At 43.5% G+C, this 15,165-nt stretch overlaps 1 protein-coding gene across 1 annotated transcript in view; it reads right to left on the bottom strand.

Moving 5' to 3' along the window:
- Window positions 1–569: 569 nt before the first annotated feature.
- Window positions 570–15,165, bottom strand: part of PLP2 (proteolipid protein 2) — a 25,043-nt gene continuing 10,447 nt past the window's right edge. Inside the window, exons 2-5 of the mRNA XM_081321824.1 lie at window positions 11,129–11,284; window positions 9,866–9,961; window positions 5,757–5,847; window positions 570–1,568 (exon numbers count right to left, since the gene is read on the bottom strand). Coding sequence (XP_081177950.1) covers window positions 1,549–1,568; window positions 5,757–5,847; window positions 9,866–9,961; window positions 11,129–11,284 — 363 coding nt within the window. The 3' untranslated portion in view covers window positions 570–1,548. The remainder of the gene's footprint in view (window positions 1,569–5,756; window positions 5,848–9,865; window positions 9,962–11,128; window positions 11,285–15,165) is intronic.

Below are 15,165 nucleotides of genomic sequence, written 5' to 3' on the forward strand. Positions count from 1 at the left end.
AGTCATTCTCTTCTATCGTTCCCACAACGCAGACAGGAAAGTGTTCTAAGCTTAAGGCAATGATATAAATTTCCCCAGAAGAAAATCAGGCCGCTTATGTGTCTCCTGATAGATCACTGAGGTCTTAGCCAAGGTGGTGTGTATTCTGCACTACACCAAAATAATTATTAAAAAATACCCAGAAATCAGCACCAAGATAAGCCAAGTTCTCTTCTTTGGGGAAAAAAAAATGACTTAACAAGTTTATGAATGCATAACCCAGCTATGTCACTGGAAGGCAAAAATCACAAAACTGCGTCTCACTTATTTTGGCCATATCATGCAATTATGCCTGGAAGAGTTAGCGGTAAAAGGAAACCAGACCGCCAAAGATGGCTGGATGCCATCGAAGTTCACACCAGCCAGAACATAGAATAAAACTCAGAAATAGTGCAAGATCAGAAGAGGTGGGGAGACCTGGCCCTCAAAATCGCCAAGAGTTGGACACGACCGAACGGATAATATCAATATAAAGTATATGAATTTGCATATTTTATATAAAAGTTTGATATGTTAACTATTTTTATTAAAAAAAAAATCTACAAAATAGGGCAGGGTAATGAACTCTGCATGGCACTAGAGCAGGGGTGTCAAACTGCTGGCCCACGGGCCGGATGTGTCACGCGGAAACCGCACCCACCCCAGCTCCAGCAAGGGGGAAACGTCACGATATGTCGCACCACGTCATGTGACGTGGCGTGTTTGACATCCCTGCACTAAAGCCCTGGAAATCTAATTCAGAAAAGTTTTCCTTAATCTGGAAGGTTTCCATATCCGATGACCACCCAAACTCACCATTTATATTTGCTCACGACGACTGAACACACACAACCCTACTGTGTAACCTAGTACTTGTTTTAAAGACTGAGGTTACCCTGAGAGAGGTAAGATTAGGGGAGGAAATAAATGGTGTAGAAAAAGTTACCGATGTAGGATGCCTTTTAAGTGCTTTCTTTATTTATTTTTTTAAAAAAATAATTTATCATAAATGGGTATTTTAAGATGGCTTAGTGAAATTTCAAACGCCTTTTCGTAGTGGCTTCTTATCTAGAAAATCTGGATGTAAGCACCTGGAGTCTGCAGAGCAAACAGACGCCCCAATGAGACGGTCCTTTGCTGTCATTTTCTACTAAGAGGACTAAAAATATAAAGGCTTATTTTTTTTTAAAATCTCAACCAGAGAGTAAATGGAATTACTCCCAATCTGATGCAATCCCATAGTCACAAACCTATGAAATCCATTTTTATTGGGCTCTTGCAATTTCCCTGAAGGATTCCAGAATTGCCCTTCTTTCCCATTGCTGAAACAGTTTCATAAAGTGGAGACAAAAATGAAAGGAGCTGCCAAGTCAGACGACAATCAGTCCTACTGGGCACTCATGGAAAACAGGCTGTGGCGTTGGCAAATTGATACAGGGAGGTGGTCTCTTGGGGACAGATCCCATAGAAGGCAATAGGAGATGGGTCCAGGGTGGCGTTTTGTCTTGAGGTGAAAGAGGGATGGTGTCTTCACATCCCTTCTGTAGGCTCTGTAAGAAGCAGAAAAAGGACAGACCGATATTAAGCAAAGTTATTATTGTAACTTGCTTGTTCTTGCTTGGAAAGATGAGAACTGCTGCCCAACAATCCTAATTCTAGCTAGAAGCTATTGATTGCTATTCGTCACCATCCGAGCCCTATGAATAAGTAAGAAGCTGTAACGTTGCTCCCTGCTTTGCAATTGTCAGGTAAACAGTGAAAGTACTGGATATACATTTTTACAAATAAATACAATATAAATAACCAGACCGCCAAAGATGGCTGGATGCCATCGAAGTTCACACCAGCCAGAACATAGAAAAAAAACTCAGAAATAGTGCAAGATCGGAAGAGGTGGGGAGACCTAGCCCTCAGAATCTCCAAGAGTTGGACACGACTGAACGGATCATATCAATATAAATAATATGTGCCAGTGTAAGGTCCAGACATGGGGCCATGAAGATTATTTTATGTTCCTGGAAAGACACTTGAACATAAGATTCCAAAGGCTGGCTTGTGGGCTCTCTCTTTGACTGGAAGACTGGACAATGGCATTCTATGCAGTTTGGGTTCTGTTTGTTATTTAAAAACTAAGCAGTAGTAATTTTTCCATTGATGTACTTAGTATTCTACCCGATTATTTGATTTCATTTTGAGTTAGGTTTTGGTCTTCATTGCTGCTGGTTTGTTTTGTCTGAGTTTTTAAATGTTCTGTTTTATTTGTATCCGCATGTTTTGCTTTCGTTTCCTAGTTCTACAAATTAAAAAGAAAATGGCAATACAATTATATCACCTCATTAAAAAAAATCAAAGGAGACAAAAATAGAAACGCGGTCAGGCAGGCTGACACTAAAAATCACATTATGTATGCATATATTTCTTTCCTACCATTTATAAGCTTAGTCCCAGAGTCTAGGTCAGACATGTCAAACTCGCGACATCACGTGATGTCGCGCAACATATCGGGACTGTTTTGCCATAGCCGGCAATGGGGTGGGCGCGGCTTCCACATGATGTGTCCAGCCCGTGGGCCGGCAGTTTGATACCTCTGGTCTAGGTGACTTAACATACAGAAAATAAAACATAAAAATACACACACACACAGACACACAAAATCAAGGAATATAAATATTTTTTTAAAAAAAATGATTACACCATTAACGTTCTTCTGCTGTTCAGCTATAAATGGAATTGCATTTGACTGTCAGGGAATAGTTATTTTAATGAATATATATTAACAATACCTTGCATTAAAAGTGCACTAGCATTAGAGAGCCTTGGTGGAGCAGTGGGCTAATGCCTCCTTAAGTAACACCAGCTGCCTGAAATTAGTGCAGGTTCGAGTCCCACCAGGCTCAAGGTTGACTCAGCCTTCCATCCTTCCGAGGTAGGTAAAATGAGGACCCAGATTGTTGGGGGCAATTAAGCTGACTTTGTAATAATGCCGCTTGGGGTGTGTGTGAAAGCCCTAATAAAGCAGGCATATACATAGAATGAAGGCTACTGCTAAGCTTGTAAGCCGCCCTGAGTCTTGGGAGAAGGGCGGGATATAAATGGAATTAAAATAAAAATAAAATAAAATAAATTAGAATAGCTATTAAAAATAAAAATGTAATGCTGGTAATTTAAAATGAAATGGGATTCTCTGGATTCTTCTCATTTGGGCTTTTGGCCGGAGAACACCGTCATTCGCATAGGTTCGTGATCTGTGGCAGGACTGGCATAGTGGGAAAGTAACCTCCTTGGCCCTGCTGGATCTCTCAGCTGCCTTTAATACCCTCACTTCTGATATCTTTCTGGATTGCCCACATCCAGTTTTCTTTCTTCCTGAATGAGTGACTGCATTTGGTGGTAAAGAGGGAGAGGTAGAACTTGTGGGCTTTGTTTTGTAGTGTGCTGCAGTGCTTAATCCTCTCTCCCCTAGTATTTAACTACTATATGAAGTTGCTGGTGGAGACCACCCACTTCATGAGTGGAACCATCGCTGATATGTTAAGGATAGCCACATGTGTACATCCTAAACAGGAGATATATTTGGGGTTCTCTTCTGCTTCCACGAGGGGAGAAACAGACTTAGACTTAACCCTAACAAAATAGAATGGCTGTTGATTCATAAGCAGGGAGATTTCAGCAGCAGTACGTTTGTAGCTCTGAATAAGGCTGTGCTGCCTCATGCAGAACCAGTTTGCAACCTGTGTGTCCCCTTGGACTCCTGGTTCCTGATCAAAGAGTGGATGGAAGTCATGTCTAGGAGAGCCTTTGTACATTTTGCATATCAACTGCAGGCTTTTTGGGGAGCAGGCATTTTGCTGACAGTCAAACCCATTAATTCCCACTTGGGTTATTACTGTTTGCTCTACACAAAGCTGCTTTTGAAGACCATTTGGAACTGCAATTGGTCCAGTATGCAGCAGCCTGGGAATTAAAGACACTACATTGTTCATTCGGGTCCCGCTGCTACTTCTATGGGAACATACCAGTCGGATTCCAAGTATAATTCAAGATGCTGATTATTTACGTTCAAAGCCCTTCACAACTTAGGACTTATTCTTATATTCAACCTATGTTCAAGACCACCAATTGCATGGAGTGTAGAGTAAGATCCAGGAGGCAGGGCTTGAAGTGTTATGATCTGGGATCCCAAGGGTGGAGCCTAGCTCCATCCATCTGGGAAGAGCCTACTTCCGGAAAAAAGGACTGCCCCATCCCTATTAGTGTCCTGGCAGTGAAGACTTGGCTCTTTCAGAGAGCCAATAGGGATTATATGAGATGTTGGCTTCTAAGGAGGTGGCACTACCTGTTGGAGTGAGGATGAACATCAATAGTTATTTGGTTATGATTTATTGTTTGATCTACTTTTTCTTCATTACATTATCTGTTTTTAACTGTAATAATGAAGTTATTATTAAAGGGATTTAACATTGGAAGTGAGAGGAGTGGCATAAATAATGATCAAATAGACATGATAGCCATCCCAAGGTTATATACTGAGTGCATGCTGAATTCCGTTACTCCCGTTGTATAATTCTTTAGCAGAAGAATAACTGGATGTCTGCATCTGTGGAGATTATTTGTAACCTCAACTCGGATGAGAATTTCCGTTGCTAAGCAAGGCAGTTGTTAAGTGAGTTGTGTCCGATTTTGTGACCTTTTTTGCCATGGTTGTTAAGTGAAACTCTTGTTAAGTAAATGATGTGGTCATTAAGTGAATCCAACTTTCCCCATTGACTGTTTGTTGGGAAGGTTGCGAATGTCAGTCATGTGAGCCCAGGATGCTGCAACCATCACAATTACAAGCCTACTGCCAAGCACCCAAGTTTTGATCAAGTGACCATGGGGATGCTGCCACAGTCGAAAATGCAAGGAACAGTCATAAGTCACTTTTTTTTTTAGTGCTGCTGTAAGCTTGGGCGATCATTAAATGAATGTAAGTCAAGGACTACCTGTACACTATCATTTTATATTCTTAAAGCCACTGGGCTTCAAGTAGAACACCCCCTTCACCCACACAGCCCATTACGCAAAGGGCACTGGAATGCAACGGAGTCGTCATAAATCATACAGACATTCTGCAGCCACGTTTAAGGAAAGGACGGCAATTCCAGAGAAAAGAATTCTTGTGTGTGGGGGGGGGGTGTCCCATTTTCCTTGCTGGGTTTAACAAGTGGTATGCCTAGTTCTGGATACAGAAATCTATAGTGTAGACATGTCAAACACAAGGCCCGGGGGCCAGATCCGGCCCGCGAAGTGGTTTCATGCGGCCCGCGAAGCCATCCTGGAAACAGTGAGGGAACGGCCCCCACTGCCTTGGCCCTGGCCCAGAGACCCTCCTTCTGCCAAAGACCTTCAGATCTGTCCCACTCCTGCCCAGGCCCCCATAGGCACCCTTGATGCGAACCATGTAGAGCTGGCCACGCCCACCCAGTAGGCCATACACACTCCAGCCACGCCCACCAAGTAGGCCACGCCCACCCAGTAGGCCACACCCACCCAGTCCCCTGAGGGCAACCGCAATGCTGATGCGGCCCTCAATGAAATTGAGTTTGACACCCCTGCTATAGTGGAAATCAAAAGACCAATGCCGTTTCCAAAAGCAAGGTTTTGAGGATCTGATTCATGCAAGGAAAAAAAAAGACTTCTTGAAGCCACCTAGAAATGTTCACCACCTTCCCAACTGCCTTCAACCCCAGAAGACCTACCGGAGGGAGCTGCCGTATGAGTTTTCTTGATAGAAGGCAAGATGGTGTATGCATCGTAGCCAAAGAGGATTCCAGTCAGAATTGAAACCACCTATTGAAAAGCAATGAAATTTTAATTTGGAGACTCAGGACTTCCCCCCCCCACGCCCCAATAATAGGCTGAAAGTTTTTCTAGATGCACAACTCCTAGTGTTACCGATTAAATATATTAGGAGTTAATTATAACAATGAGAAAACATTTGAGAATTTTATGTAACAAATGGAAGTTATCTAGACCTATAAAATTGGCAAGCGGGCAATGCATGATAAAATCTTGAGCCAGAAACAACCTGCCAAATAGAAGGTATTGTTGTAGCAGCTGCATTTTGTAATATACAGGTAATTCTCAACCTACAACCTCTTGTTAAGTGACAGTTCAAAGTTACAGTGGCACTTAAATAATTTCTGACCATTTAAGTTTAAGTTTAAGTTTATTATATTTGTATACCGCCCTTCTCCCGAAGGACTCAGGGCGGTGAACAGGGCACATATAAAATACAAAGTACAAAAGTTAAAAGAGAATTAAATATAAGCCCGACCTAAAACAATAAATAGTAGTATAAAAAATCGCAATAAAAACCCCAACACATCCCCCATCAGGCCAGGCCGGCTTGTTCAAATAAATAGGTCTTCAGATCGCGTCGGAAGGAGCGAAGGTCAGGCGCCGTCCAGAGCTCAACCGGCAACTGATTCCATAAGTCCGGGGCGCCCACAGAGAAGGCCCTCCCCCTGGGGGCCACCAGACGACATTCTCTGACCGGTGGCACCCTGAGGAGGCCCTCTCTGTGGGAACGCACAGGGCGGAGGGAAGTTGACGCTGGCAGCAGGTGATCCCCAAGGTACTCCGGACCCATGCCATGTAAGGCCTTGAAAGCCATAACCAAAACCTTGAATCTCACTCGGAAGACAACTGGTAGCCAATGCAGCTCGCGGAGCAGAGGTGTAACATGGGAGTATCGGGAGACTCCCAAGACAACTCTCGCGGCTGCATTCTGTACCAGTTGGAGCCTCCGAGTGGTCTTCAAGGGAAGCCCCATGTAGAGAGCGTTGCAGTAGTCCAGACGAGAGGTCACGAGCGCATGAGTGACCGTACACAGGGCATCCCGGTCTAGATAGGGCCGCAACTGGCGCACCAGGCGAACCTGGGCGAAGGCCCCCCTAGTCACCGCCACTATTTGGTCTTCCAAAGTAAGCCGCGAATCTAGGAGGACTCCCAAGTTGCGAGCCCTATCTACGGGGGGTAATAACTCACCCCCCATGGAAAGAGGTGGAATATTCTGAATATCCCGGGATGCCGGTATGCACAGCCACTCAGTCTTGTCGGGGTTGAGTTGAAGTCTGTTCCTCCCCATCCAGACCCGAACCGCTTCCAGACAATGGGACATCACGTCGAGGGCATCACTGGGGTGGTTTGGGGTCGAAAGGAAAAGCTGGGTATCATCAGCATACTGATGATACCCAACTCCAAAACCACAAATGATCTCACCCAGCGGTTTCATGTAGATGTTGAACAGGAGAGGCGAGAGGACCGACCCCTGAGGAACTCCACAAACGAGAGACCTCGAGGTCGACCTCTGCCCCCCTGCCAACACCGACTGCGAACGTCCCAGGAGATAGGAGGAGAACCACTGAAAAACTGTGCCTCCCACTCCCAATCCCCTGAGACGCCGCAGCAGGATACCATGGTCGATGGTATCGAAAGCCGCTGAGAGGTCTAATAGGACTAGGACAGAGGAATATCCCCTGTCCCGGGCCCTCCAGAGATCATTCACCAGAGCGACCAATGCCGTCTCCGTGCTGTACCCGGGCCTGAAACCCGATTGGTACGGGTCTAGATAATCCGCTTCATCCAGGACCAGAGGGAGCTGATGCGCCACCACACTCTCAACAACCTTCGCAAGGAAGTGAAGGTTGGAGACCGGACGAAAGTTATTTAACACAGCTGGGTCCAAGGCAGGCTTCTTGAGAAGAGGTCTCACCACCGCCTCCTTCAAGACGGCGGGGAAACTACCCTCACTCAAAGAGGCAGATATAACTGCCTGGAACCAGCCTCGTGTCCCCTCCCGGGCTGCATAAACCAGCCAGGAAGGGCACGGGTCCAATAAACATGTGGTGGAGCTCAACCTCCCCATAATCCTGTCCACTTCCTCCGGGGTCACAGAATCAAACTCCTCCCAGATAACATCAACAAGACCGCCCGTGTCCTGGTCGTCAGACTCTGCCCAGTTGGAGTCCAGACCGGTCCGAATCCGAGCGATTTTGTCCGACAGATGTTGACTAAACTCCTCGGCACGACCCTGCAAGGGTTCCTCCCTTACCTCCTGATTAAGGAGGGAGCGGGTCACCCTAAACAGGGTGGCCGGGCGGTTATCTGCGGACGCGATAAGGGCGGAGAAGTAGTTAGACCTCGTCGCCCTTATCGCTGCGAGATAAGACCTAATAAAGGTTCTTAGTCGCAATCGGTCGGATTCGGATCGTCTGGACCTCCAACAGTTCTCTAGGCCCCGTCTCCGACGCTTCATCTCCCGAAGCTCCGCAGAGAACCATGGAGCTCGCTGGGATCTGCACCGGGTCAGGGGCCGCAAGGGTACAACTCGGTCAAGTGCCTCCATGGCTGCCCTTTCCCAGGCTTCCACTAAGGCATCCACCGAGTTGTGAGCAACGGAGGCAGGTGGGGACCCCAGCGCTGCCTGGAACCTATCAGGATCCATTAAGCGCCTGGGGTGGTACCATCTAGTTGGCTCCATACACCCACGGCGGGGGGTGGCAAAACGGAAGACCAGCCGCAGGAGATGATGATCGGTCCATGACAGGGGCATAACAATTGGGGAGCCCCCACCAAGATCATCTAACCACCGTCCAGATAAGAAAACCAAGTCAAGGGTGTGGCCTCCCACATGAGTCGGTCCAAGAATTACTTGCGTCAGGTCCATGGCCATCATGGAAGCCATGAACTCCCGAGCTAACTCAGATGATCCTCCTAGGGATGGTAGATTGAAGTCACCCAAAACTATAAGTTTGGGGAACTCAATCACCAACCCCGAGAGGATGTCGAGTAGCTCAGGCAGGGCTGCCGCTGCGCGACTAGGCGAAAGGTACACCAGCAGCAAGCCCAACTGCGCCCCAGGACCACATCTCAAAAAGAGAGACTCACACCCGACTATCTGGGGAACGGTACCCTTGAGACCATTGCCACATTTCCATGGTCACATGTTCAAAATTTGGGCACTTGCCAACTAGCGTGCATTTATGACAGCTGCATATGAGAGGTCATGTGATCACCACTTGCAACCTTCCCAGCTGACTTCCGACAAGCAAAGTCAATGGGGAAAGCCAGATGGACTTAACAACTGCACAATTCACTAAACAACTGCAGTGATTTGCTTAACAACTGTGGCAAAAGGTCATAAAATGGGGCACAACTCACTTAACCATTGACTTACTTAGCAATGGAAATTTTGAGCTCGGTTGTGGTTGTAAGTTGTGGACTATTTGTAATCTCGTTTTATTTCAATGTCTTTTTTTTCTTCACCTTAAAATAACTGCTCTTTGAATTTTGCCAAACGACGGCCTTTATACCACGATAGGATTTGAACAATGTACTGTATCATGATATGATATAATAATAAAAATATAATAAAAAAGAAGCTTTAATAGCCTGTTTCACCGGTAACACTGGTATAAAAAATTGTGTTCATTGTTTGGTCTTAATGCAAGGGAACCCATTCCTGTGTCTTGCCAGATTCTGTTCTTTTTTAATTGTCCTATTTTTTTTTGAAAGAAGCAGTGAAAAATCTGTGAGCCCCATAAAATGTTGAACTGCAATTCCCAGCAGTCACAGCCAGTATGGGCAATATCAGCTGACTCTGGGAAATGTAGTTTTGTGACAAGTACAGTTTTCCCAGCCTTACTATATATAGCATTCTCTAGCTAATGCGATCCCTGAATAAGCAAGGCTCGCCTTGTTTGATGCATGTTATTGAATTTTAAAAATTCCTGTCAAGTCACCATTCCAGCTTCCCTTCTCCAATCCCTCCAAAATTTGCCCCACCAGCAGATATAATACTTACCCCACCAGCCACGGCTGCTCCATCTGGGTGTCTAACAAGGACAATGATGGCGGTGATGATAAAGGCCACTGCTCCAATAAGAGCACGGATGAAAGTCTTTGGAGAAGCAAGAAAAAGAATAATCTTGGTGGAGTCTGAGTTAGGCTTTATAAACAGATCTAGTTAGAACACAAAACCAACCACTATATATGCTACTCAGAATTAAATCCCCCTTGGAAACCATGTTTGGATGATAATTCTATATACAGACTTACACCACATCTGAAACATGGATTCCTCTTAACATAAGATCTTTCTTTACTCAGATAAAAATTAATGCACTTCTTATTTTTGAGATTTATATTGGGCTGATGATTGCTATTGATATCCAAATATTATTTGGACATTAATAGTGGTTGGCAGCTTATAAAATGTATATATATTATATTATATTATATATATAATATATTCAGCTACTTAAAGGTTTTTAGGGTGATGCCTTTTTAAACCTCCTTTGTTCAGAGAGGTGAATGTTAAGATTGTAATCTTATATAATAAATTGTCTGTACAATGCTGTACTAAAACTTCAATATAACTGCCTTGAGATTTTCATCTTCATGTACACCAGGAGTGTCCACATTTGGCAACTTTAAGACTTGTGAACTACTCTCAGAATACCCCAGCAACATGCCTGGCTGGGGAATTCTGGGAGTTGAAGTCCACAGGTTGTAAAACTGCCAAGATTGGACACCTCTGCTATAGACAGTATTATTATGCAAAAAGAAGACAATAGCAAGCAAATGGATGCAAAAATGCTTCCCTATGATCACTTTACACAAATGCCAGGATGTGACATACTTCGCAGGTGGAAATTCTTACTGGAATTTCCACCTGCGAAGAATTTATGTCATATAATGGAATTTATGTCATATAATGCCTTGCAAAATGTAATCTGCCCATGCAGTTGAGATATCCAGAGAGGACCTATAGACAGTCCCTTACCCTCATAGTTCATGGGATATGGACCTTCTTGATGGTAGACCCACGTTATGGATCACCTTGCTCTAGGGAGGACAGATGGCACCATTCTTCCTTGCTTTTTAAAGAGATTGATCCATAGTTTTGTTTGGGGGACCATCATAGTTGAGTGTTATTATTTTAATAATGTTGCACAGAGCCTGTATGGATCAAGGGATGGATGCTAGACTTATTGTTAATTAATACTGAGAGAGACATATAAATCTCTTACCCCACCACAGGGCTTACCACAGTACCAACACCTACCGTCCATCCCCAGTGGATGAAAGTCAATTGGAGGTGTAATCCTAACATGAAGATAATAAACAGGACGATGCAGTAAATCAAGATGAAGACTGCCACACCTGTGTAGCCATATGACCTGGATGCCCCATAGCAGATAATGATGATGATACAGGCAATCTAGGAGAGTAGAAATACTTATCAAAGAGCAGAATGGGGGAGGAGAGACATCGAAAGAAAATAGTGCGGCAAACAAAACCTGGCTGATCTTTAAAAAGCTAAGCGGGGGCTGACCATGGATGGGAGACCACCAGAAGATTTCAGGACTAGAATGTTGAAAAACACCCTAGAAGGTTGCAATGACCAACAATTTAGATATTGTTGGCAAAATAACTACATGTATAAATGAAAAAATGCTCTGATGAATTGAACTTGATTTGAACATTTTACTTAGCTACAATCAGACACACACAAAAATCTCCACCTTTAACAGGGAAATGTTAGGAAAAGAAATTAACTTCAATGAAGCTTAGCCTCAAGATAATACACACACACACACACAGAGCCCTACATACATACATACAGAGAGAGTTGTTGTGCAAAAGTCTTAGGCCACCATTAGTTTTCTTGCAGCAATGGTATAATGACCATATATAATTATGTCTGTCTCCTTATTAGAATACAACCAGAAAATACAGGAAACTTGTGTGTAGTATTCAAAAATGGAAAAAGTAGAAAAAACAGCTTCCATAGGCTAAAGTGGCAAGTATTTAGTGTGATCTCCCCCTACATTTGAACAACAGGAGACACACCTGGCTCCCGTAAACCTAAATGGAACCCTAAGAACTGTCCTTGCCAAGACCTGTATATGTCCTACTAGTTCATGCCAAAATGACTGTAGTGCAAAAAGGTCTATTACACCAGGTTTGTGTAAGACATGCTTGACCATTATACATGTTGTATGAGTGTAATTCATTGGAAGCTTACTAATAAGACTAACTTTCAATCATATCATTCCAGTCCAAATACCAAAAATCACTGGCATTCTGACAAACATAAAATCATACTTTTGCATTGGGAAGGCCACTCTCTAAGACAGGGGTGTCAAACTCAATTTCATTGAGGGCCGCATCAGCATTGCGGTTGCCCTCAAGGGGCCGGGTGGGTGTGGCCTGGGTGGGTGTGGCCTACTGGGTGGGCGTGGCTAGAGTGCGTATGGCCTACTGGGTGGGCGTGGCCAGCTCTACATCGTTCGCATCAAGGGTGCCTATGGGGGCCTGGGCAGGAGTGGGACAGATCTGAGGGTCTCTGGCAGGAGGAGGGTCTCTGGGCCTGGGCCAAAGCAATGGGGGCCGTTCCCTCACTGTTTCCAGGATGGCTTTGCGGGCCGCATGAAGCCACTTCGTGGGCCGGATCTGGCCCCCGGGCCTTGTGTTTGACATGTCTGCTCTAAGAGAACTCAACAAGGAAACTAGATATTCAAGATGTATTCAGTACTAGAAAATAATTACAGGTGGCCCTTAAAGCTTTGCCAAAATAACAAATCTAATGGTCGCCTAGGATTTTTTTTTGCACAGTACTCTGTGTGTGTATGTGTGTGCGTGTGTATGTGTACACATACATGCATACACAATTTATATATTTGGGTAGGGGAAGAGTGACCAAAAACATTTCCCAAAATTAAACTAACTGTATTGTGTAGTACAAAATAAAGTTTACTACCTCAGTAAAATACAGTCCAGATATAGACTGTTTTTCCCTCTTATAGCTAATGCATACCTTCATTTTTGATACACCTAGTAAAGTACTGCAACTTAATGCACTTCTTTGCCCATGCAAATACAGAAGGAAGTGTGCAAAGATCAAATTGGCCTTGGAGTATTATGGCAAGAGGCTGCTCTCCAAGAAATAAATGAAGTTAGGATAGAGAGGTGAGCAAGGAATTTGTCTATTTGGTTTGACTCAAATTACACTGTTAATATGTAATATGGTTAATAAGTAATATGGTTACTTCCCCCACACACAGTAACTTACTTCTTTGGTTACACAGAACTATGATTTTATCTATTTTTTTTTAATCCCATTTATATCCCGCCCTTCTCCGAAGACTCAGGGCGGCTTACAATTGCCCAGAGGATGTACTTTTCAGTGGCATCCCTTACACTATAGAATAGTTTATACTCTGAGGCTGGATTAATTCTTGCCCTCTTATTTTTTAGAATAATAGTGAAAACAGAGTTATTTTTAAAAGGACTTTTGGAAAGGAAGATATATAATAAAGGACAGCAAATGATACATAGTGGGTTGGGTGATAAAGAAATTTGATAAATAAATAAATAATATGGATAACTTAGTATGGCTTTACGATATAATAGCGTTGTAATGCTCATAATATTGTAACTTGCCTAAAGTTTGATGAATAGATGCATACAAACTATTGTACTACATACTTACATAGCTTAAAACCAGATGTTAATATTCCCCAAACCAGGGGTAGGCAACCTCGGCTCTTTTATGACTCATGGACTTCAATTCCTGAGTCAGTCCATGAGTCATAAAAGAGCCGAGGTTGCCTACCCCTGCCCCAAACCATAGCTTCAACCTTTAGTTAAAATTTCAAAACAAAATATTAAGAAGCCACCAGGTCATTACTGAATTAGCAACTGAATGCCCACTGAAAAAGATTTTGGGTGCCTTTCCAAAGGCTAGGAATGAATGTGGTGATTTATATCATAACACTAAGAAGGCTTGTTAATTGGACCTCCAGTTTTGTGTCGCAGCAGAATGGACGCAGGAAGGTAGGGCTCTCTCTTCCGTGCCTAATTTTGCCCTGCTGGGGCCCCTGAAAAGGGCCTAAAGTCACCCCGAAGAGGCGATGACAAGGAGGGATGCTTTGTTGATCACGGAGAGGCAGAGGTCTCTCCGTTTGATCCAAGGAAAGCCTTCCAAAGTGGCAGTGGAAAGACCGGCTACATTTCTGTGGTCAGCCATTAGCTGCTGACAACTGAAGAACAAAAGCACCAATTAGAACATCGTAAACTGCATGTTTGGAACTGGGTGAGAATATTGATCTCTTCTTTACTATTTTATAACTGAATTTCCTGGGAAAGGCTCCCAAGAAGCTAAAAACCTCTGAAGGTAAACAGAAGTGGTGCTTTAATTTTATGGGGGACACAAATATACAATATTGAAGTAGAAGTAATATAAAGTTACAGTTCTGATAAATTTGAGAACTGAGATAATTCTTAAGATTTTTTTCTTTGGGGAAAAAACATTGAGGTGAAATACAAAAAAATCAATCCTTTGTCTTAAGAGTGGAAAATGAACTTTGAAGGACATCTACTGGTGGATTTGTGTACAGCACTATAACTTGCTTTCGGGCTGCTTGGTGATTCCTAGCTTGGGAGAACAGCTGGCAATAAAGGAAAATATTTTGGCATACTTATCACCTTGACCTGCTTGGACTATAAACACTTATTGAGCTTGGACTTTTAATCTCAAGAACTAGTGGGAGAGAAGGAAAATCTGACTTTGGACTATGCCTGGCTGGGAGAGACTTTTGAGTTGTTTAAGCTAGAGGAAACTTTGTTTTACTCTTATTGAGACTGGTGATATTAGAGGATCTCCAGGAATAATGCCTCAAGAATAAACAAACACCTTTCAGAAGGAAATATACTCTACACTACAACTAATTCACCAATCAATTCTTGCATGCAAAGAGGACATAAAAAGAAATAATAATGAGACTAAAAATAATTTAGATAACATAAATGAGAAAATCTCCAAATTAATACAACTAGAAAGTTCCCAGACAACGACTACAAAGTATGAACAAATAAACCAGAGATTGGAAGATGAAGCAGAGGAATTGGACTTAGAGATGGAAGAGATGGAATGGAAATGCAAAAGACCCTTTATTCCTTAGGTTTGCAAGAGGCACCTGCTGACAAGAAAGAAGATTTTGGGGAATGGAATATAGAACTGTCAGGGGAACGGTTACAGTTTGGGAGGCAAAAGAGGAGGGGAGAAATTGAGGAAGAAGGAAGGTGGGAGTTGCTTAA

This window comes from Vipera berus (genome assembly GCF_964194415.1).
Source record: "Vipera berus genome assembly, chromosome: 2".
Lineage (NCBI taxonomy): Eukaryota > Metazoa > Chordata > Lepidosauria > Squamata > Viperidae > Vipera > Vipera berus.